General features: G+C 37.5%; 1 protein-coding gene across 3 annotated transcripts in view; it reads left to right on the top strand.

Annotated features, from left to right (window-relative positions):
• The window catches only part of PRPF18 (pre-mRNA processing factor 18), a 58,051-nt gene that overhangs the window by 12,614 nt on the left and 20,358 nt on the right, over positions 1 to 25,079 (top strand). The window contains exons 2-10 of one of the 3 annotated variants that reach the window (XM_032623436.1): positions 1,966 to 2,043; positions 2,158 to 2,184; positions 4,721 to 4,825; positions 6,758 to 6,871; positions 12,569 to 12,715; positions 14,096 to 14,164; positions 15,558 to 15,698; positions 16,062 to 16,133; positions 18,343 to 18,498. In XM_032623436.1, coding sequence (XP_032479327.1) covers positions 1,966 to 2,043; positions 2,158 to 2,184; positions 4,721 to 4,825; positions 6,758 to 6,871; positions 12,569 to 12,715; positions 14,096 to 14,164; positions 15,558 to 15,698; positions 16,062 to 16,133; positions 18,343 to 18,498 — 909 coding nt within the window. Of the gene's footprint in view, positions 1 to 1,965; positions 2,044 to 2,157; positions 2,185 to 4,720; positions 4,826 to 6,757; positions 6,872 to 12,568; positions 14,165 to 15,557; positions 15,699 to 16,061; positions 16,134 to 18,342; positions 18,499 to 25,079 lie in introns of all 3 variants that reach the window. The other 2 variants (XM_032623437.1, XR_004348548.1) reach the window with 2 other exon arrangements.

The following is a 25,079-nucleotide window of genomic DNA, read 5'->3' as shown; positions in this document are numbered from 1 at the left end:
TGAAATATGACCAGTACATGCTACATAGTCAAAAGGAACATTTTATGATGCTGAAATGAGTTTCGGGAGTGCAGAACTGTAACTTGAATACTAGATCAGCACAAAGGATTTAAGGACCAGCGTTCTTAATTCTGCTTCTGTTAACTCATGAGCCTCACTGAGTTCTGGGAAAGTCACCTGAACTTTCTAATTCTCAGGTTTCTCACCTCCACAGTGGGATTAGTATTATTTGCGCCCACATTTCTTAGAGTAGTTTTGATGTTCAGGTGATACCATCAGTTCCGTACGCCGGGTAACATCTTCATCTTCATACCTGTAAAGCTGTGCTTGGGGTACAGCACATAAGTCAGTAAATATTTATTGATTAATGAATGAACTTAAAAAAACTGTTATGAGCTGTTAGTTTTAAACATACACACCAATAGAGTTGTATAATGAATTCCTGTCTTTCTTCAACACATATAACTCTAGAAAATAAGACCATGTTTTTATAGAATTAAGATCACCACCAACAAAATTAAAATTGGGTCCTTAATACCATCAAATACTCCTCTCGCATTCGAATATCCCCAATTGAATTAAAATAAATACATATATATGTTTTTACAGTTGGTTTATTCAAATCAAATCCACACAAAGTCCACTCATTACATTTGTTTATTATGACTCTTGGTTTCTTTTCATTGCAAACATTTCCCAGGTCCCCCACTTTTTTTTATGCATCAACTTGTTGGAGAAACTGGGGCTAGTTTTGTAAAATGTGCTCGTGTTTGATTGCTTCCCAGTGGTGTTTTGAGCTTCCTCTATTCCTTACATTTCTAGTAAGCTGGAAGTGAATTGTTTGATTAGATTCCAATTTAGATTTTTAGGGAGAACACTTCTGAGTGGTCTGCTGTGTACTTCCGATGTGTTTCACATAGGACGTACGTGGTATTGATGCCAAACTTGAGCAGTGGGTTCAAGTGCGGCAGCCTTATCTTTCCGTCGTTCACCATCACACTTTCTTGTCATGGTTTTAGCATCCATTGATGATCACTGCCTGAGTGAGTGAGCTTTGGAACTGTGAGGTGCTAACTACATGTGTGGAGGTATTATTGAGGTAATGTTTCGGTTACTACTGGTAAAGTAGGGCAGTATCTTTATTTGAGCTAAGTTATCAATGACATAATATCTAAGAAGCGGATAGTAACAAGCCTACAAATTAGGGACTGTATTTTTTACATTATAATTGATGTAAGATATTTCATTAGTTGAGGTGTTCAACATAGTGATTTGATAGTTTTATACATTACAAAATGATCAGGGGACTGCATTTTTAACAGGATAATTTTATGCATAGCATGGAAAGAACTAACCGTTTTTTTTTCACCTGCCACACTAGATTTAGAGTTTGTCTCTTAACAGCATGTCATATTAAAACCTTTGAACCATCTTTTTACTAAAGAGACTCTCCAAAACCATTCTGTCTCGATTATTATAAAAATTTGTTGAATACTAATACAGTTGATCATTACAATAAGATTCCAGATGACAAAAAAGAATTTGGACACACCCTTGGAGCTCTCTTTGTAATGAGATTTAACATGTCAGCTGAAGCTACCATAATTTTGGTTTGGTTGGTTCTGTTAGGAGAAAATAATTAAAGTATCTCATTTTACGTGGTTCATCATGAATCCATTTGTAGAAATTCAATTCAAACACTGGGAAACTAAATAAAAACAATGTGAACATTTGGAAAATGTGGGTGGTTTCTTCTTTGTGCTGTTGGATATGTCCGTCAAACTGATGCTACAAGAGAAATACCTCATGTTTAGAACAGGGGCTGAGCACAGGTGGTGTGTTCAGGAAATCAGTATAATCTCCGTGAACGAAAAAACTTTACAATTCTTGAAAAACTTGCAAGGTTGTTGACCAAGGGACATGAAATTTTACCCAAAGACATTAACTTACTTCTTTCTTCAATAGGAAAATAAAAAATATTTCAAGCGTAGTGAACTTGCAAAAAAAGAAGAGGAAGCATATTTTGAAAGATGTGGCTACAAGGTATGAATGCCTGCTTTTATGTTAAATTGATGTTTCTGAGTTTAAATTTATACAGCTGTTGTTAAAGTGTCAAAACGATTGATCTCTGTTCAATTTATTAATGTTATACATTAGCCTATAAATGAGAAGCCATCTGGAGAGGTATGAGTTTTTGTTTTTCTTTCCTTTTTCTTTTTTTTAATCTTGAATTCAGGAAAATACATGCATGACTTTTGGCTTGGAATGGTTTGGCTTTTTGTGGACAGCATGAAGTGGCTTGAGATCAAAGCTTGATTTTTTTTCTTTTTAATTAAGTCCTGGATCTGTTACTGCCTCATTTTCATCACCATCACCACCACTCCTCGCCTCACCTCTCCCAATAAAAGTCCAGTTTTAAAGGATTCAAAAGATTTTATTCATTCAACAACAGTGGCATTAGCAGTGGTATTTCCCCTGCTTTCTCCTGAATATTTTAAGCCATTGTTTTTATGTTTGCAATGTTAATAATCCCTTTTGGCCCTAAGTACCTCTGCCTGAGATACCGTGTCATTTTGTGTAATAAGGTATCACATTTCAAACACTGCTTAGTTTATTGGATAGAAAATGTGATCTTGAAATATTTGTTAGAAATAAATGAGTTATCTGGAAGACTTTGTATACTTTAGAAGCATGACTAAAATTATCTTTGAGACGACCAGTTAATAATGTATTGGGGTTTTTATTGGGAGGGGTTAAAGGTAACGAGGTGAAGTTGTGTTTAAGTTATTTTATAAAAAGGCTAAATCTAGTTGAATAATTTTTTAAACAAAGTTCAGAGGTTCTATTGAAATAATTTTGACAAATCATAAATTTGAAATCGACTTTTTGCTTGTGAAACATCAATATAAAATAATACTCTTGTGCACGTAATGGAGAAAGTTCTGGAAATTAATTTTATCTGGCACAGCATTTCTAGAAAGAAGCATGAGGAATGCAAATGGTATGTATATGCGTTTGCTTTCTTTTGGTACTTTTGGGAGAGGGCAAGTGTTGAAAATGTATTTCTGATAGGTTTCTAAAATATGAAAGTTTATATTTTGATATTTTCCATAGGTACATTGATTTCATTTGCTTCTAGTTTAGGAAATTAAGATATGTTTTATGTAAATAACCATCGAATAGATAGATATTCAGAAAGAAGAATTCTCATCTTTTGTTTGCCCAGCATTATCTAAACTCACACTTGAACTAGAATAAGAATCACTTAACCATGCGTTTTAGTCTGCTGACTTGTTGCTTTCCCAGATCCCTGAATTTGATTGTTTTCAACTTTTTGATAAGGTAGGAAAATAATTTAAACAGTGACGATTTTGCTTTGTTTAGATTGCTTCCGTGATAATGGCAGTACTTTCTTGCTTATATAGAGGAAAGCAGTGAAGCAGAATCATTACTGTAAAGGTACTGCTTGTAACCTTGAGTCCAGCTGACAGAATGTCTTAGATCTTTTCCTTAAAGTTATTCACTGCCATTCTATAATTGAAAATGCTTTTTATCCTGAGATTTTGGGAGCAATATCTGTTTTTATGCTTAAAAAGAAAGCACAGGGTTTTCGATATAAAGCCTTTTAATATTTCCTTCTTGGTAGTAATAAAAATACAGCATGTGTTGCTTTTATTCTTTTATAAAAACCAGTTACCGTTTTTTTTAAAGGCTTGATGCTGATTTGGTCTGTGAAAATATGAAAGTTTAGTTTTTTTACCTAAATTTTCTGTTACCACTGTTAACACTGATTAACATAATCTTTACTCTATAGAATCATAAATTATATCATTTTAACCATATAGCTTTTCTTAACTGAATGTGAGTTTTTCCTTAATGTTGATCTTTTTTGTTTTTTGATCTTCTTTTGGCATCTTAGATTTGTCTTATGGTTCAGATGGAAAACCATGTTTCAGTATCTTTTTTACAGACCACACAGTGGGGCTTATAAATTGCTGAACTCAATTTTCGTAAACTGTGACTCGGGCAGCAGACTTAAGAAAATATATAAAGAAATTTTTTTCTCTGCAGGTTCATATGAGCAAGAATGTCCACTCTGTTCTTTCTGTACTATGAGTAGAGAGGTGCTGGTTTTCATTATTTTCCCACAAGGTTCACAGCTCAGTTTGTGGGCAAGTTCTGTGTAGCATCGGAAAGTTTTCTGCATGTCCAGCAGTGATTCCTGTGCACTTGGAAAAACACCTTTCAAAAATCAGGAGAGGAAAGAGCTGGAGCTTGAGGCTTCACAGGTTTTTGTTAGAGAGCAGTTCCTTTCTTTGGTCTTCATTTTAAACCCAGAGCAAGGATCAAATAACCCTGTAAGATGATTTTCTCAAAGAGGAGAAGCAAGCTGATTGTTTCTAAGAAGAAAGTAAAAATCTTGGAGTATAGGGAGAAAATGAGTCTAAATTTCAGCCTTTTAAAGTTTTTGATTGTGGAAACCATTATACTCCTGTAGCAAGAATGCTGTCTCCTGGGTGCATGGTCTCTGCTTGGGTGTCCCTGAGCTCTCACAAGCATGTACATTGATTATGAGCTCTTTGCTCAGAGGAACATTTAGAAAACCTTCAATATTTAAAACATGTTTAATTTCGGTGAATACCTAATGTATAGAATGATAAATGTTAAACCATATTATATTTTAAAAGGAGAATTTCGTTTCTTTTGGCTATTAATGTAGATACAGCCAAAAGAGGAGGACGAGAAACCATTAACTTCATCGAATCCAGTATTAGAACTTGAACTGGCAGAAGAAAAATTACCCATGACTCTTTCTAGGCAAGAGGTAAGTTTTTATATGAATGTTTTGTGGGAAAAAAGCTCCACAGCATTTGCATTTAGTTCTTTCCAATAACTTTTGTCATTATCTCCCGTATAAAATGACTTAACTGGCCAGCTGCAGAGTATTCTAGTTCAATTTTCTTTATGAGGTTCTAAATTAATCTCTGCTTTTCTAGGTACTGTTGTCTAATATCTTATGTCTTAAGTTGTTTTTAAAGAATGTATCATTCTGAACTTTAAAAACTAAACACATTCTAAGTATAATTAAATGCATATATTCTAATTAATTATACTTGATAAGTTGTCTAAATTATTTAAAATAATATAAATTATGTATTAAAAGAAAGTTAGTGTTTTGTAACTTCCTCTTAATGCATCTTTCTAAGTCAAAATACAGAGATCTGTATGATCCTTTATGACTGCATAATTTCCCATAATATTTTAAAAACTACTTTATTATTTTTAAAATCAATTCTGTGCTAATGGTCATTTAGGTTGCCCCAGCATTTCCCTATTTTAGATCATACTAAGATGAACACCCTCATACAGATGTCATTGCATGTGTAATAATATATGCTTACTTTGCTTTGGAAAATTTTCTAGAAACATGATTTCTGAAGTCTGTTCTAATGACTAAAGACTATATACATGCCTAAGGCTTTGGATACATATTACCAGAGAGCCCTGCAGACTTGTTATAGCAGTTCATACTCTCAGCTATAGTATTTGCCCATACCCTGGTCAATATCAACTATTATTTTCCTTCAGCAATAACACCAACAACAAAATTTTAAAGATATTCCTGTGAAAAAAGAATTCAGACTGTACACAAGGTACACAGCGAAATTAACTTTGAGCTAAAGGAAACTCTCAGAGGAAGGGAGGGCTGACTCCAGAAGCTGTGTGTGAAAATTAGATGAAGGACTTTTGAATACTTGGCCTGAAACGAAGAATATTTGAGATTTTTAAAAAGATCCATTGACCACAGTTCTAATTTTGAAAAAGCATTGAATATTCTCTGTCGTTTCATAAAGAAGAACTGAGATAATTGAGAGAGGTAGCTTTTCATTTATTTTGAGAAACATAACATATCTGTCCAAAAATGGGATGGGCTGTTTCATGAAGAGGTGTGATTTTTGTCATTTGTCAGACAGGGACCAGATGAAGGTGTTTTTGAGGTCATTTCTGCATGGGTTCGAGATAGCACTAGACGACCTCTTAAGTTTTTTTAATACCGAGTTTCATTTAGTCCAGTGGGAGCCCTGCCAGTGGTTTCTAAGTGTGATACTATTTATGTTCCCAGATAAAGTTCTTGGTATTTTTAAAATTATAACTTATTTTCTTAATTATAATTCTTGTTTGTCCTTTTTATGAAATACCACATGTATACAAAGAGTGTGTAAAACATGTGCGATATAGTGGATAATTACAAAACAAACGCTCGTATAACGATGGCCGAAGTCAAGGAGGAGTATTATCAGGCCGTCAAAAGCCCTGCACGTCCCCCTCCCTCCATTTGTAACTCACTTTCTCTTCTGAGGGACTAGTTTTTGGTTTTAATTTAGTACTGCAGTGCCGACTCATGGCTATCTATGGTCATTGACTTATCGCTGACTCCAGGCTTGGTTTTATTTTATTTTTTTCTCTTTATAAATGTTATCACTCCCTCCCATCGTAATGTTTTTCTTATGTAATCTACTACACAGATTGGTCCTTTCTGAAACACTCGCCAAATGACCTAAACCATTAGGGTTATTTAAGGTGTGACAATAATTCAGTATATCTATTAGTGGAAACTAAAGAAAAAGAAATATAACTTACTTTCTGCATCTACTTTTCACTTACCAAAATAAGTGTTTGGTCTCCTAAAATAGGAATTACTATTACTAATGACATAGGGAATTACTACTGTTGTTTGATATATTTTTTAAAATAGGTTATCAGGAGATTAAGAGAAAGAGGAGAACCAGTCAGACTCTTTGGAGAAACTGATTATGATGCTTTCCAACGTTTAAGAAAAATAGAGATCCTCACACCAGAAGTTAACAAGGTAAGAAGTCAGAACAAAGGTAGAAGAATGTCGTTGTACCATATAAATGAGAATAGTATGGACTTCGACAGAGTTCAACTAATTGCATTACTATAGAGAAAAAAGGAAAAATAAAGTTGCCAGATTACTGCTGCTGAATGTAAGTTCTCTTTTTTTAAAAAATTTTGTGTGTGCGTGAGTTTATTTTTTTTACTTATTATTTTTCAGTATTTATTTGTTTGTTTTTGGCCTCATCAGGTCTTACTTGTGGCACTCGAGATCTAGTTGTGGTGCGCGGGCTCAGTAGTTGCAGCGTGCGGGCTTAGTCGCCCCGCGGCATGTGGGAATCTTAGTTCCCCTGCCAGGGATCAAACCTGTGTCCCCTGCATTGGAAGGCAGATTCTTAACCCCTGGACCACCAGGGAAGTCTCAGGTTTTCTTTAATTTTCTTTTAAAAAGCACACATCTTGGGCATGCAGTTCAGTGCATTTTGACAAAATACATGCAAGTGTGTGGCCACTACCCTTATGAAGATGTAGAGTATTTTCATCACACACACTTGAAAGTTCCCCAGCACTCCTCCTTGGCCAGTCCCCGGGTTCTTCTTCCTCCACTCCTGGGCAACCACCTTGTTAAATTCCATCCCCACCAGTGAATTTAGAGGATGTGTGTCTGGCTTCTTTTGCTCAGCGTGATATTTTGTAGATTCGTCCATGTTACTGTGGATGTTGGTAGTTTGTTCCTTTACGTTGCTGATGATAGTCAGCTGTATGAATATATCAAAACATGTTTCTAGCTTGGGGCTGTTAGGAACAAAACTGCTGTGAACATTCTTACACAGATCTTTTTTGGATCTGTGTTATTCCTCTTGGGTAAATATGTTTTTATCTCTCTGGTAAATACTTAGAAGTGGAATTGCTGTATAGTAAGAGTAAATGTATGTTCAACTTTTTAGGAAATGCCAAATATTTCCAGTGTCTCATCAATGTTTGTTATTGTTAGTCTTTTAAATTTTAACCATTCTCTTGTATTGTGGTAGTATCTCATTGTGGTTCTACTCACAGTTCCCTGATAACTAAAGATTATGAGCATCTTTTCATAGACTCATTGGCCATATCTTTCTCTATGCAATGTGTCTTTTGTTCATGTTTCAGTTGGGTTGTTTGTCTTTTTGAGTTATAGGCGTTCTTTATGTGTATTCTGGATTCTTTGTCAGATATACAGATTCATGTTTTGTGTCTATTTTTTCCTACTCTAGGCCTTACCTGTTCTCTTAATGGTGCCTTTTCATGGGCAGGACTTCCAAATTTTGATGAAGTTCACTTTATGGTTATTGCTTTTGGTGTTTTGCTTAAGAAATCTTTGCTTACCCTAAGGTCTTAAAGAGATGGTATTTTCTTCTAAAACTTTAATAGTTTTAGCTTTACTTTTAGGACTCTAATCTTGTTTTATGGCACAGCTTATGGTCTGTCTTGGCGAATATTCCATGGACTCTTGAAAAGAGTATGTTTTATGCTTTGGATAAATGTCAGTTACAGTGGTGGTGTTCAGATCTTCTGTGGCCTTATTAACTTGCTCTTTCAGTGAGAGACAGGTGTGGTTATCTGTGGCTGTGTAACAATCCACCCCAAAACTTACAGCTTAAAACAATTCATTATTATAAAATCTTTCTCAGTCATCTATGATGGTAACAAACCACCCTGAAACCTAGTAACCTAAGGTAATTTATCATTCTCCCTCACAGTTCTGTGGTTCAATTGGGCTAAGTAAGTTGGGCAGTTTTTTGCTTGGGGTCTTACATGTGATACAGTCAGGTGAGGGCTGTGGCTGAGGTCATCTGAAGGCTCCTTGGACTGGCCTTCTAACTTAGAATGCTGCCTTAAAGGGGCAGCTGCTTTGTAGCAGGTGTCAGCATTTCCTGCCTTTTTAAGGCTGAGTAATACTCCATTGTATATATGGACCCCATTTTGTTTATCCATTCACCCTCGATGGACATGTGGGTTGCTTCTACCTTTTGGCTATTGTGAATAATCCTGCTATGGACACAAGTATATAAATATCTGTTCGAGTCCCTGCCTTCACTTCTTTTGCATATATTCCCAGAAGTGGAATTGCTAGATCATACGGTGATTCTGTGTCTAACTTTTTTTTTTTTTTGCGGTACGCGGGCCTCCCACCTCTGTGGCCTCTCCTGCCGTGGAGCACAGGCTCCAGACATGCAGGCCCAGTGGCCATGGCTTACGGGCCCAGCTGCTCCGCCGCATGTGGGGTCCTCCCGGACCGGGGCACAAACCCGTGTCCCCTACATCGGCAGGCGGACTCTCAACCACTGCGCCACCAGGGAAAACCTAACTTTTTTTTAAAGCATAATGAATTTAAAATTTTTTCTTCATTTATATTATTAATGTGTACAGCAATTTGTTTTTCTTTATTTTCAGTCCTATCTGAACTTTCCTAACTTAAATTCTTGGAAAGAGTAAGTGGTTTTGTAATGCTTCATTTCACCGATATTTGTTTCTCTTCTATCTCTTGAGTCATTTTCCTTATCAAAAGACAGTTTAAAATGCTAATGTGAACTATTCAGTTTTTGTTACCTGATTTAATTTTTCTACTGCTCATTTCATTACTTGAAAAATCTCCTAGCTTTTAATATTAATTTATTACAACCTGCTGTATTCTAATCTTATTCAAGCCTGTCCCAAATACTAGAGTTTCTTATGTACTTTTTAAAAACTGGGGTATAACTGACATATAACATTAATTTCAGGGTACAGCATAATGATTTTATATGATCACCACTATAATCTAGTTAATATTCATCACCATACAGAGTTACAACAAAATTTTTTTTTCTTGTGATGAGGACTTTTTTTTTAGAGATCTACTCTCTAAGTAACTTTGAAAGATGCAATACAGTGTTATTACCTTTAGTCACTATGCTGTACATTATATCCCTGTGATTTATTTATTTTAGAAATAACTGGAGCAGTCTAAAAGTTCATAAATTTGAACACATTCTGAAGCTCTACAATTTTTACTCCCCTCCCTCCACGTTTTATTTTTCTGATACCACATTTTACATCTTTTTGTCTTGTGTAGCCCTTAACTAATTGTTGTAGTTAGAGTTGTTTTTACTACTTTTGTCTTTTAATCTTCAAACTAGCTTTATGAGTGATTAATTCACTACTTTTACTATATATTTACCTTTACCAGTGAGATACATACTTTCATATGTTTTCTTGTTATTAATTAGTGCCGTTTCTTGCCAGCTTAAAGAAGTCTCTTTAATATTTCTTATAAGGCTGGTTTAGTGATGATGAACTCCTTTAGCTTTTGCTTCTCTGGAAACTGTTGCTCCTTCAATTCTGAATGATAATTTTGCTGGATAGAGTGTTCTTGGAAGTTTATTCTTTTAGCACTTTGAATATATTGTGCCACTCCCTCCTGGTCTGCAAAGTTTCTGCTGAAAAAAATCTCCTGATAGTCTTATGGGGGAGCGGGGTTCCCTTGTACAAAACAAGTTGTTTTTCTCTTGCTGCTTTTAAGATGCTCTCCTTCTTTAACTTTTTTTTTTTTAATTGAAGTATAGTTGTTTTACAGTATTGTGTTAATTTCGGGTATAGAGCATAGTGATTCAGGTTTTTGCAGATTATATTCCATTATAGGTTATTACAAGATATTGGGTATAATTCCCTGTGCTATACAGTATATCCTTGTTGCTTATCTATTTTAAATATAATAGTTTGTATCTGTTACTCCGATACCCCTAATTTGTCCCTCTCTCCTTTCCTTCCCCCCTTGGTAACCACAAGTTTGTTTTCGATATCTGTCTGTTTCTGTTTTGCATATACTTTCATTTGTATTATTTTTTTGTTTCCACATATGGGTGATATCATACAGTATTTGTCTTTCTCTGTCTGACTTATTTCATTAAGCATAATGCTCTCCAGGTCCATCCATGTTGTTGCAAATGGCAGAATTTCATTCTTTTTTTTATGGCTGAGTAATATTCCTGTGTGTGTGTGTGTGTGTCACATCTTCTTAATGCAGTCACCTGTTGGGCACTTGGGTTGCTTCCATGTCTTGGCTATCATAAATAGTGCTGCTGTGACCATTGGGGTGCATGTATCTTTTCGAATTTAGTATTTTCACTTTTTCTGGGTATATACCCAGGAGTGGGATTGCTGGATCATATGGTAGTTCTATTTTTAGTTTAAGGAATCTGAATACTGTTTTCCATAGTGGCTCTCTCAATTTTCATTCCTACCAACAGTGTATGAGGGTTCCCTTTTCTCCACATCCTCTGCAACTTTTGTTTAGTAGACTTTACGATGATGGCCATTCTGACAGGTGTGAGGTGATACCTCATTGTAGTTTTGATTTGCATTTCTCTAATAATTAGTGATGTGGAGCATCTTTTCATGTGCCTGTTAGCCATCTGCATGTCTTCTTTGGAGAAATGTCTGTTCAGGTCTTCTGACCATGTTTGGATTGGGTTGTTTTTTGATATTGAGTTGTACGAGCTGTTTGTATATTTTGGATATTAAGCCCTTGTGGGTCACATCATTTATAAATATTTTCTCCCATTCAGTAGGTTGTCTTTTTGTGTTGATGGTTTCCTTGCTGTGCAAAAGCTTTCAAGTGTAATCACGTCCCGTTTGTTTGGTTTTGCTTTTATTTCTTTTGCCTTAAAGACTGATTAAAGAGAGTATTGCTAAGATTTATGTCAAAGACTGCTCCGCCTATGTTGTATTGTAGGAGTTGTCTTTAACTTTGGACATTGTAATGTATCTTGGTGTGGGTATGTTTAACTTTTTCAGATATTGCCGTACCATTTTCCACAGCAGCTGTACCATTTCACATTTCCAGCAGTGCACTAGGGTCTGTTTCTCCATATCCTAGCCAAGTTGTTAGTTTCCGTTTTCTGTTGATAATATTCATCCTAATGGCTGTGAAGTGGCATCTCTCTCTGGTTTGATTTGCATTTCCTTAATGACTAGTGATGTTGAGCATCTTTTCATTTACGTACTGGCCGTTCGTATGTCATCTGTTAAAGTCCTTTGTCCATTTAAAATCAGGTTGTTTTCTGTTTTGTTAGTTAACTCTAAGAGTTTTATAGTTTTAGCTCTTACATTTGGGTCTTTGATCCATTTTGAGTTAATTTTTGAATGTGGTATATGCCAAGGGTCTAGCTTTAAGGCTTCCAGTTTTACCAAGTGGTCACAAACTGGAAGTGAATAGAACGTGGAATTTGCTGGTTTGTTAGAAACATAGTGAAATCCTAGGATATGGTTGAGACCCTGGTTTTATGCTGTTGACATTTCCAAATGTTTTGGGAGTTCAAAGTATCAATAGTTGCAGTTGTTAGACATTTTCAGTGAACCAGGAGAATGGGTTGGGGACCAGTGGAGACCTGGTCACTTTCACTAGGGCCTCATTAGAAAATTACAGCATTAACGCATATTCTTATTTGGATTTGTCACTTGTATGTTTTATTTTTCTGACCATCAGATTACCTGTTTGTACATTCTTTTAAATTTAAATATGTTCATAAGAATTGACTTTGCATGGACAGTGGTGATAGCTGTATAATAAATTGAAATATTATTGGAGTTTCTTTGTGGAGAAAAAAGTGGATTATACTCATTGTTAGAGAAAAAAATCAGAAGTGAAACATCAGTGAAATTTCATACCGGATGTAACTTTGCCTTTCCTCAGGGATTGAGGAACGATCTGAAAGCAGCTTTGGATAAGATTGATCAGCAGTACCTGAATGAAATTGTGGGTGGCCAAGAACCTGGAGAGGAAGACACCCAAAATGATTTGAAAGTTCATGAAGAAAACACCACGATTGAAGAGTTAGAGGTGATCCCTCCACCACCTTCCCTGATTCCCCGTCACGCCTTTCGTTCCCTGCAGCAGATGGTTGAGCTCCTCAGACTCTTCAGTGGACAGCGTGCTGGCGTCTTTGGTCACTGCAAAGGCCCTTCTTCTGTTTCGTGCCTTGTGTTTATTCACTCGCTTTTTTCTCATTTTCTATACACATTCACCTACTTCCTGCCTTCAAAAGTATTCACTCTGATATGTATCCTTTGATCTGTTGATGGTCTTGTAGAACCAGTAGTGTTTTGTCTGCATGTGTTTTGGTATACACATAAATGATATTTTACTGTGAAATTCTTCATTCTGTTCACTTTTTTCCCACTTAGAACTATGTTAAGTTCCATCCTTGATACCTTAGGTACATCTAAACCTTTGATTTTAACTGTTAACATAGCATTTCATACACTGTGGCATTCACTGCCTTTTACTTTTTGTTCGCCATCATGACAGACAGTGAGATTGCTCCCAGCTCCCTGTTACCACAGACAGCTTTGTGACAAACAGTCTTGCACATGACCCCTCTGGAGCAGAAGCAGGATTGCTTCTGATATATGTTTAACTTGTCTGAGTACTGCCAAATTGCTCTCTATAATGGGTTTGCCAGTCTCCACCCTCCACCAGCAGTGTGTGAGTGTCTTGTATCCCTGCATCCCTGCCAACACCTGGCAGTATCTTGCTTTCTTATTTTTGCCAGTGTGTTGAATGTGGAGTGATATATGTAATCTTATTTAAAAGTTGTATTATCTAAATGTCTAGCATGAACAGAAATAATGACTTAGTTTAAAGTTCTTAATGGTTAATAAAACATAGTTATTTTTTCTGTCACCTTTCGTTCCTGGCTCTTAACCCACATTGCATGCTGTGAGTGAGACTGTAGTTAAGGAAGATGTCCTTTTAATTATACCTCGACCCCCTAAATTTTACTGCAGTAATTGGTGTGAGCAACCAGTTCTGGACATTTTTTTCTTTTTTCCTTCGTTTCAAACAGCTTTGGAGATAGTCACATACTATACAATTTATCCATTTAATGTGTACAATTCAGTGGTTTTTAGTATATTCACAGGTTGCTACAACCATCATCACAATCTAAGTTTAGAGCATTTTGTTCCCCTAAATATAAACCTTGTTCATGTTCATTAGCAGTCATTCCCTTTACTCCCTCTTTGAGTCATAAAAGATAACATGCTCTCTAAATTTAAAATGGCCAATTGTCTTTTTTTTAAATCTATCTAGAAATTCCATCAGGATTTTAAATCGGACCATATGTATATGTAATAAAGAGCCATGTTTAGTCTGGTGTTGATAATGTATGTATTCCGCTGTTGCTCTTGACTAATGAACAGAAGCATTCTTTTTCTTCAGGCACTGGGAGAGTCTTTAGGAAAAGGTGATGATCATAAAGACATGGACATCATTACCAAATTCCTGAAGGTATGTACTTTTTGGTTAGGAAAGGAGGACACGTTTTCTTTAGTTAAGAACTGGTCGTACTTTCTGTTTTTTGGGGTTTTTTTGGGTTTTCATTTTTGAATTGTTCAAGAGTTACAGACTGCAAAGGGAAATCCTCACTAAACATTTCTGCACGTACGGTGTTTATGATATTGCTATGTGCTTGGATATAGAGGTTAAACGAGGAAAATGTATATTTACTTTCTTCATAGCACTTGTAAAGCTGACTTATTAATGTAAATACACCAAAAAGAATCATAGCAGTGGAATGAACAAGAAGTTCTAAGGATTAAAAATTTGTTTTTAAACACTCTGGGAAGGAGTGCAATAAGGAGAAGCTTTTCTGAGAGATGATGACACTAAGGAAGGGAAGGAGGTGGGAAGACGTTGACAGGGAAAAAAGCAAACACTCGAGCAGCCTTTCAGAGACTTGGGATTTAGCTCATTCATCCTTCCCGGAATTCCTCTTTCAGTGGTTTAGGTAGCGTATGTGCAAATCCCAGATTCCTTTTAACATTTATTCACACGTTATTTGTGTTCAGAACAAGAGATATAAATGCAAGAAATGCTTTTACTTGTGTTTACAGTTTAAATACAACATAATTAGTCATCAAGATTCTCAATCTGTTGAGGATTTGGCATGGAGTTAGCTAGGGCGTGGTGGGATCTAACATGAACTAGAATTTCCTCTTTGAGTGACAGCCTCTCCCTATGTAGGACATGCATAGGTAACACCGCTAGGGGAGTATGGCTTCCTCAGCCCTCAGTGTTTACCTGCCTCTGGGAAGGATGCTCTTTGTGCAGTTTAACTCAGGGGGCACCTGGGTAGTTTTCTGGGGCAGGATGGGGGCTGATCATAGTTTCTTTTATTTTCGTTCGTTTTTTTCCTTCCTTCTCCTTTGGTCAGGCACTTTAGAGGGAATTTTTAATTGAATTGTGGTCTCTACTGCAAAAGTAGAAAGTCCAAATACTACAACATCATCCCTGGAAGATTGATTAAATATCACAGCACATATGGCATTATGGCTGATGAGTCTAGGTAGGTTGAATTTTATGTAATAGAATACAAGTAAAAGTTTATTTCTGTCAAGCAGTTGCCGGTGAAATTTGATAGCTCTTTCAGGGGAAATGGATCGCATCTGAGCTGGGAGAGGTGTAGAATAGGGAAGTCTGTGACTTGCCAAAGGTACTACATTAAAACATACGTGATGCAGTAAGCAGAGATAGTTCATTAGTTACATATTGGTTGATGTTTTAATCAGTCAAGACATTTACTCTAAGGATGAGTGTATACCATTTTGTGCATCAGAGAACTTTTAAGCTTACAGAACCACTGGGTGGCATTGTACTCTAAATTTACCCTTTTTTCCCACAGTTTCTTCTTGGTGTTTGGGCTAAGGAGCTGAATGCCAGAGAGGATTATGTGAAGCGCAGCGTACAGGGTAAACTCAACAGTGCTACTCAGAAACAGACCGAGTCCTATCTCAGACCCCTTTTCAGAAAGCTACGGAAAAGGGTGAGGTTTCACGAAAAATGCTTTTGTTAACTGATTTTTTTTTTTTTTTTTTTTTTTTTTTTTGTGGTACGCGGGCCTCTCACTGTTGTGGCCTCTCCCGTTGCGGAGCACAGGCTCCGGACGCGCAGGCTCAGCGGCCATGGCCCACGGGCACAGCCGCTCCGCGGCATGTGGGATCCTCCCGGACCGGGGCACGAACCCGTGTCCCCTGCACCGGCAGGCGGACTCTCAACCACTGCGCCACCAGGGAAGCCCTTGTTAACTGATTTTTAAAAAATAGAATATATAAAGTTAGAATAAATGCAGTCTGTAACTACATACTGTAGCTTCCAAAATTTAGTTACGCTTTTTTTTCTTTTCCAGAATCTTCCTGCTGATATTAAAGAATCCATAACAGATATCATTAAATTCATGTTGCAGAGGGAATATGTGAAGGTACATTACCATGCCGTGCATCAGAATTATGTTTATGAGCATGCGTAGGTTGTGTACATAATATGTTCATCTCGTGTGGGAGTATTTTGATAGAAGATTTAAGAATAGATGTGAAATGAATTAGTAGTAAAAAAAAAAAACCTTTCATTTTCTAATATATTAGCTTTATTGTTAGGCATGAATAATCAAGTTTAAGACCGCACTGTATTTTTTAGTCATTTTTAAGGAAGGTGTAAAGATTCTTCACAAACTGGATATAGGCAGCCATTCATTTCATGAATGGGATTGAATTTCAAAGTTTTTAGATTGTTGATTATGGCTTGGAACAAATTTTCCCGTAGAAGCAATGTTACGTAGATTAGTTTCCCAGGCCAGCTATAAAAGCCTACTTAATCCATAATATAGCTGAACCATCGTACTAATGATACAGTGGAATTTAACTGCCCTTTATGCTGTTTTCTCTGAGAAAATGCTCTAAGTGAGGCTGCCAGAATTTCTCTCTCCCATTTCAGTACTGCGACAATAGCAAAGCCCAGGAGGGGAGACTTCCCCTGCCGCAGTGTCTTTATTCCTGAGTGGACTCTGGGACCAGGTGGCAGAGGAGAGAGCTCTGGGGTCCATGTGCTTCCTGGGTAGAGTTTAGAAAGGAGGTGGAAGGCCATCAGTCCGTGTGGCGAACAAGAAGAGAAGGGCCTCTTGCACCACTAATGCGATTGGAAGTGCACCCCTGCTCGTGGGCCATCAGCCGAGTTTGAGGAGGGAGGCTTCCAGCGGCTGTGCCTCCCAAGAGAGGAGTGGAGGGTTCCGTGCAGCATCTCCAGTGACAGTTCCAGAGCCTCGATGGGGCTCTGCCAGAAAAGTGGGGATGCGTTGCTTATTCCTGTGCTCTGAGTGTCTGTCCTCAGAAGGGACAGTGGGTGATCCTGGGTGACTGGAGATCTCCTTGATGAGAGCCTCATGCCAATGGCCTAAAGTAGTGTTTTTAGTCCCTCTAGATGAGAGCCTGTTGGTTAGTCAAAGAAAGTGTTTCTGCTTTATAGCTATGCGTTTTATTTTTGGATAGTTTCTGTGAGTTGCCTGGAGCTTACCAGGGATGATTGCGTTGGGATGGATGGATAAGGTCACCATCAGAGCAGAAGGAATTCACGGCACTTGCCTACTAGAGGCGATGCCTTCCCTCTTGATACTTTTCTCATTCTCGTATATGAGAAGCTGGTGAAAGTTTATTTTATATAAAGTACAGAAAGAACTAAAACTTAATATTAGGACACTCTTCTTTGGAAATTTGGGGAAACTGAATATTGGAAATTTTATCAGTTAATATCCAGTATTAAACTTTACACACACGAGTATCAGGGATTTTAAAAAATGTATATATGCCGTTTTAAAATTCAGTATATCAGCCTCATAGTTGTTTGATTTTTAAATGAAGATCTCTTTGAGGCCTGGCTGTGTAAGCCTCTCTGAAACCGTTGGGGTCTTTTAGAGTTTACTTGCTTTCTGTTTTGTCCCCCACCCCAGCCCAGGTAGCCAGGCTTGGTTTAGAAAAAGAGCCATTTTTCTTCATTGCTTTCTCTCTTCTCACTTTGTTGCTTTTAAGGTTCTTGGAAGGTGGGAGGTTTGGGGGGCCAAAGTGAAGTGATCTCATCCTTTAGCTATTTGGCTCGAGGGCCAGTATTTAATCTCTGTTTACACATCTGCTATGGACCCGATGTGATGGTCCCAGCACACAGAGCCCACACTGCTTTCAGAGGTCTGCACTGCTGTGCAGGGAGTAGTTGTAGTTTCAGGTTGGATTATGAAAAACTAGTTAGCCTCTGTCTTCTCTGTGACCACCTAGGGAGAAGACTAGGTCTAACGGAAACTCAGACTAGAGTTTTTGTCAGTGCATCAAATTACCTGCCTGGTAATTCCAGATCTGAAATGTATTAACTTCCAGTGCACCAAGGCTGCAAAGGAATGTTTTGTCTTTTTACCCCCTGGGTTAGTGTTGGTTTCTGTTTTTCCACAGACATTTGTGGTCCTCGGTAAGCAGTCAGTCACCCCATATTTTAATTTCTTTTGTTTGAATAATGGGAATGATGATACTTTCAACACGCCCAAGAGATGGATGAAAATTTCCTCGTGAAGGGCTGTGAAATACTAAATGAAAATTTGGACTAGCAGAATATCTCTGCTCTCCTGATCTCTTCTTCAACTCTCTTTTTAGGCTAATGATGCTTACCTTCAGATGGCCATTGGAAATGCCCCTTGGCCCATTGGTGTCACTATGGTTGGCATCCATGCCAGAACCGGTAGGGAAAAGATTTTTTCCAAGCACGTTGCACATGTTTTAAATGATGAGACACAGCGGAAGTATATTCAGGTAAGCAGTTTGGAGGGAAAAGTGCTCTGGAGGTTAGCATTCCCCGGTTCTCAAACTAAGTTTTGAGAGGAGGAGAATTATAGTGATTGGGTATAGCATGATAGGATGCAAGTCCACTCCTTATGTAAATAGTACTTGTATTTAAGACACCTTCCGCTGTACTATAAAATAGAAACCTTTTAGGTTTCATATATGTTGTAAGACAGGGTGAAATGTTGAGCTTTAATTACCTGAGTAGTGAAATAAAACTATTGCTGTTCGCTCTGGGAGTTTACTAAAGAATGACGAATTTAGAGTATTTTGCAATAATTCACATTTTGTTACTTTCAAGGTAGATTAACATCTAGGCTAAAAAGGTATAAACGGTAAAAATTTAGCTAGTAAATATTTTTAAATAATTTGTAACAACACTTCGGTACACAGTTTTAAAATATTTATAGTTTATTTTCTTAAAGTTATACATGCCTCACATAAACCTGGTTACACTGCTGTTGGGTTAAACTTTACTTTTTAGTGGGAAAAAACCCTCAGCTGTAATTTAGCTTTTGCCAAGGTGTCAAAAACCCCAGGTTGTGTCTGTATAATGACTTTTGCTGGATGTTAACTCTAAAGCTTGAAGATGAAACTCTGAAAGTTTACTTAAAGTGTAAGGTTCACTTAAAATGCCGAAAGTGCTTTCAGAATTTGTGCCAGACAACAGTCACTATCATGTTCATGGATTATCTTTTTATTTCATTTCAATTCCAAGTGCTAACGGTTATTTTGTGTCATGCTTTGTACCTTATTCATATATATTAGCATTTTAAAATATGATTTCAACCTGACCTCCTAATGTGAACTGTAGAACTTATAGAGTTCAAATATACTTGTGGAAATTCAAAACATTTCCGTTTTCTTTTTTCTTTCTTTTTTGTGGTATGCGGGCCGCACAGGCTCAGCGGCCATGGCTCACGGGCCCAGCCGCCCCGCGGCACGTGGGATCCCCCCAGACCGGGGCACGAACCCGTGTCCCCTGCATCGGCAGGCGGACTCTCAACCACTGCGCCACCAGGGAAGCCCCTCCATTTTCTTAATAACCACCATTGACCATATCGAAGGCAAAAAGCTTTTAGTTGGGGGAAAAAAAGGTGGTTTGGCTTTAACAATAGAAAACAGTTACCAGTGATTAAATTTGCTCATTGTGTTCTGCTGTACCATGGCCAAAGCTATAGTGTATATAAGAGTTCATATAATTAGATAAATTGTCTTAAAGACAGCATCTTCTTTAGACAATGGTATGATTACCATCATCTTATAAACTGAGTTTTCTTTTTAAAAATATGCCTAGTATTTTAAAGACTTCTGGCTCATTTTGGAAGCTATACAGTGACCTATCCTCCCTCCATTGTTCTTCCTTTTTAACTCTTCTCTTCCCCTTAAAATGTTTTTCCCCCTTTTTCCCAAGATGATTAGAGAAAATTGGCAAACATACTGTATCTGAACTTTAGGAAGGTGTTTGACCTAAATCCAATAATATTCTTGTGTACAGATATAAATATGGTAAACTGATCAGGTGGACTCAGCTTGTTGAGTGAGAGAAGCCATGCATACTAAATAATGGATCCGTGTCTGTCTGGGTGCATGCTAGGGACATGCCATGGGGCACTTAGTGACCTCAGTACTGGTCCTATTCAACAATTTTAATGACCAATTTGGATGACTGTACTGAGAGGTATATTTATCAGATTTACAGACAGTAAAAAACAGAAGGAATAGGGTGTGCGTTCAGGTGGAGAAGAAATTTGCATTCCAGAAGTTCTTGACAGACTGAAGAAAAAAGCAGATTCTAAAAATATAATATTTAGCAATGATGACCATAAAGAAATTTGGAAGTCTAATAACTCAGTTAGACTCCTAACAAGTCAAGTTAGACTTGAGCGTACAGTTTGAGCACTGTATATGAGGAAGAATTAGGGAATTTAAGTACAATAACTAGTACAGTATGGCTACTGGAAAGTCTAATGATAGCTTATGCTACATTATTAGAGGTAATAATTTAGTATAAGTTCCACAAGGCAAGAGCATAGTTCACTGTCATATCCGCAGAGTCTGGAATGGTACTCATGGTGGGTGCTCAGTAAATATTTGTCGAATGAATGAATACTCCAGAGGACGAGAGGTGCAAGTCTTGCTTTTTTTTTTCTAGTCCTTGAGAAAGGAGACTCTTGGTGGGGGTCTGGGTAACTATAGATAATGAGAGAACTTTCTGGTGGAAGAGGGATTGAACTTGTCCCATACAGTTAAGGACCAGGTAAGGTATAGGAATGAAGGCATATTTCTAATCAGTGTAAGGAAAGGATTCTTTCTTTTTTTTAATCTTTTTGTTTTGAAACAATGAGAGACTGCTAAGAGGTTGCAAAAATAGTACAAAGAAGCTTTTTTTTTTTTTTTTTGTGGTACGCAGGCCTCTCACTGCTGCGGCCTCTCCCGTTGCGGAGCACAGGCTCCGGACGCCTAGGCTCAGTGGCCATGGCTCACGGGCCCAGCCGCTCCGTGGCATGTGGGATCTTCCCGGACCGGGGCACAAACCCGTGTCCCCTGCGTCGGCAGGCAGACTCTCAACCACTGCGCCACCAGTGAAGCCCCAAAGAAGCTTTTTAACAGGCAGAATTGCCCCAAAATAGGAGTAGGGCTGCTTTAGAAGATATGGGGGAGATCCCTACCACTTGATGTGTGCAAGCATCCAGTTAACTGTTGCCCTTTCTGGTCTGTTGATTTCTCTGGTACTTCTCTGCCCTTTTCCCTAGAGGCCATCGCTTAAACCTGAGGTTGTAAACTCACATACCCAGGATAGTTGGGTAACAGGTGAGCTGAGTGTTGAGAAGCCTTTGACCCTCGGTCTCTCTTTTCTTTTCCTACTTTTCATGTAGCCACAGATGGAAGCAGTATTTTCATTTTCCTGTCAACTCGGTGATAAGAACGGTGGACAGTTGATTACCAATGTTGTGTTAGTTCAACTGTACTCCAATACAAAATAAAAACTTTAAAAAGTGGATAGCGCAAGCACAGTGTGAAGTGTCAGCTGAGTCTTAGCCTCCAGCGTTACGGGAGTCACTTCAGCTCGTCGTTACCTTGTAGGAATATGGTTCTAGTGTTGTTCCATCTTCCTTTATATTTTAGTGAGATAACTGGAATCCTTAATTTTTTAAAAAAGCATATGCTCCTATTTTTAAAATATTGGCAATAACAAAAACAAAAAAATTAGCATGTGTGAGGCCCAATAAAGTACCAGTTTTGATCTGTCTTAAAATAAACCCATAGTGCAGCTCAAGGCAGAATGAAGCTACCCCCATGTTAGCGTTTTACGAAATTCTTGATTACAATTAACTGAGTGATTTCCTAAGCTGTCTTTTAAATCTTTCTCCTCTTATTTTGGTATTTGGGTGAGGTTGAGTTGAATTATTCCTACAAAGGGACAGTTTAAATATATTATTTGAAGTTTAAGTCAGGAAGTGACACACTTAAAGGATCAGGTAGTAAATATTTTAGGGTTTGGGCTTCATTGGTCTCTGCTACAACTCTTCAACCCTGCAGTGAAAGCAGCCAGTGGCCGTGTTCCAGGAAAACTCCATTTATAAAAGGGGCGAGTGGCCCGTGGGCCGTAGTTTGCTGACCTCTGGTAAATGTATAAACCCAAACCTTTTCTACGTTAAGATATTTGCTGAGGAGGTAATAGTGAAAGTCATTTAATTGGGTAATTTTTCTTTTTCTTCTTTTAATTTTTTTAACATCTTTATTGGCGTATAATTGCTTTACAATGGTGTATTAGTTTCTGCTGTACAGCAAAGTGAATCAACTATATGCATACATATATCCCCATATCTCCTTCCACTTGCGTCTCCCTCCCACCCTCCCTATCCCACCCCTCTAGGGGGGACACAAAGCACCAAGCTGATCTCCCTGTGCTATGTGGCTGCTTCCCACTAGCTGTCTATTTTACATTTGGTAGTGTATATATGTCCATGCCACTCTCTCACTTCTTCCCAGCTTACTCTTCCCCTCCCCGTGTCCTCAAGTCCATTCTCTATGTCTGTGTCTTTATTCCTGTCCTGCCTCTAAGTTCTTCAGAACCATTTTCTTTTTTTTAGATTCCAAATATATGTGTTAGCATATGGTATTTATTTTTCTCTTTCTGACTTCACTCTGTATGACAGACTCTAGGTCCATCTACCTCACTACAAATAATTCAATTTCGTTTCTTTTTATGGCTGAATAATATTCCATTGTATATATGTGCCACATCTTCTTTATCCATTCATCTGTCGATGGACACTTAGGTTGCTTCCATTTCCTGGCTATTGTAAATAGGGCTGCAGTGAACATTTTGGTACATGACTCTTTTTGAATTATGGTTTTCTCAGGGTATATGCCCAGTAGTGGGATAGCTGGGTCATTTGGTAGTTCTATTTTTAGTTTTTTAAGGAATCTCCATACTGTTCTCCATAGTGGCTGTATCAATTTACATTCCTACCAACAGTGCAAGAGGGTTCCCTTTTCTCCACACCCTCTCCAGCATTTATTGTTTGTAGATTTTTTGATGATGGCCATTCTGACCGGTGTGAGGTGATATCTCATTGTAGTTTTGACTTGCATTTCTCTAATGATTAGTGATGTTTAGCATCCTTTCATGTGTTCGTTGGCAATCTGTGTATCTTCTTTGGAGAAATGTCTGTTTAGGTCTTCTGCCCATTTTTGGATTGAGTTGTTTGCTTTTTTGATATTGAGCTGCATGAACTGCTTGTATATTTTGGAGATTAATCCTTTGTCAGTTGCTTCGTTTGCAAATATTTTCTCCCATCCTGAGGGTTGTCTTTTGGTCTTGTTTATAGTTTCCTTTGCTGTGCAAAAGCTTTTAAGTTTCATTAGGTCTCATTTGTTTACTTTTGTTTTTATTTCCATTACTCTAGGAGGTGGGTCAAAAAGGATCTTGCTGTGGTTTATGTCACAGAGCATTCTGCGTACGTTTCCCTCTAAGTTTTATAGTGTCTGGCCTTACATTTAGGTCTTTAATCCATTTTGAGTTTATTTTTGTGTATGGTGTTAGGGAGTGTTCTAATTTCATTCTTTTACATGTAGCTGTCCAGTTTTCCCAGCACCACTTATTGAAGAGGCTGTCTTTTCTCCATTGTATATTCTTGCCTCCTTTATCAAAGATAAGGTGACCATATGTGTGTGGGTTTATCTTTGGGCTTTCTGTCCTGTTCCATTGATCTATATTTCTGTTTTTGTGCCAGTACCATACTTTCTTGATTACTGCAGCTTTGTAGTATAGTCTGAAGTCCAGAAGCCTGATTCCTCCAGCTCTGTTTTTCTTTCTTAAGATTGCTTTGGCTATTCGGGGTCTTTTGTGTTTCCATATAAATTTTGAAATTTTTTGTTCTAGTTCTGTGAAAAATGCCATTGGTAGTTTGATAGGGATTGCACTGAATCTGTAGATTGCTTTGGGTAGTATAGTCATTTTCACAATGTTGATTCTTCCAATCCAGGAACATGGTATATCTCTCCATCTATTTGCATCATCTTTAATTTCTTTCATCAGTGTCTTATAGCTTTCTGCATACAGGTCTTTTGTCTCCTTAGGTAGGTTTATTCCTAGGTATTTTATTCTTTTTGTTGCAATGGTAAATGGGAGTGTTTCCCTAATTTCTCTTTCAGATTTTTCATCATTAGTGTATAGGAATGCAAGAGATTTCTGTACATTAATGTTGTATCCTGCTACTTTACCACATTCATTGATTAGCTCTAGTAGTGTTCTGGTAGTATCTTTAGGATTCTCTGTGTATAGTATCATGTCATCTGGAAACAGTGACAGTTTTATTTCTTCTTTTCCAGTTTGGATACCTTTTATTTCTTTTTCTTCTCTGATTGCTGTGGCTAAAACTTCCAAAACTATGTTGAATAAAATTTTTCTTTTAAAATTGAGATATAATAAACCTTAGTAAACAGTGGAGCCTGTAAAGTGTACTAATCTTAATTGTACAGCTCAATGATTCTTCATATATATGTGATATTTATCAAGACATAAAATGAGGTCTGGATCATAGGAGATTTCGAGCAGCACCCCTGAAGTTTCCCTCATTCCTTTTCCCAGCCTAATTCCTCCTCCCATCAGAAATAACCATGGTTTTGACATGTGTCATTATTGGTTAATTTTGCCAGTTCTTGGACATCATTTAAATGAAATCTTGCAATATGTAATTATTTTCTTTTATGTAGAAATATTGGTGAGAAGTAACTGTTTTCTGAAATATGGTAAAAACAATTCAGCGGGCTCTTTACTGTAACATGATTTCATCTTTGGGTTTTATGCAAACCTCTATAGAATTTAAACTGTGAAGGTTGTTTGAAGTGTTCTCTTTCTCACAAAAATTAAACACACCACAGGGAGGGTTTGCTCACCATGTAGATCAAAGAGAAGTTGTATAGCTTATTGGTAGCCTCAAATCTAGGGCGAGATGGAAATTGTTGGTAGGAACTTCAAGGACTTTGGCTGGTCTGCCAAATGCAGATGTAGCCTTTGGCCCAGATTTGGATAAAGCTTC

This window comes from Phocoena sinus, chromosome 2 (assembly GCF_008692025.1).
Source record: "Phocoena sinus isolate mPhoSin1 chromosome 2, mPhoSin1.pri, whole genome shotgun sequence".
Classification (NCBI taxonomy): domain Eukaryota; kingdom Metazoa; phylum Chordata; class Mammalia; order Artiodactyla; family Phocoenidae; genus Phocoena; species Phocoena sinus.
Note: the sequence above shows the minus strand (reverse complement) of the source record. Positions and strands in the feature narration are given on the sequence as shown.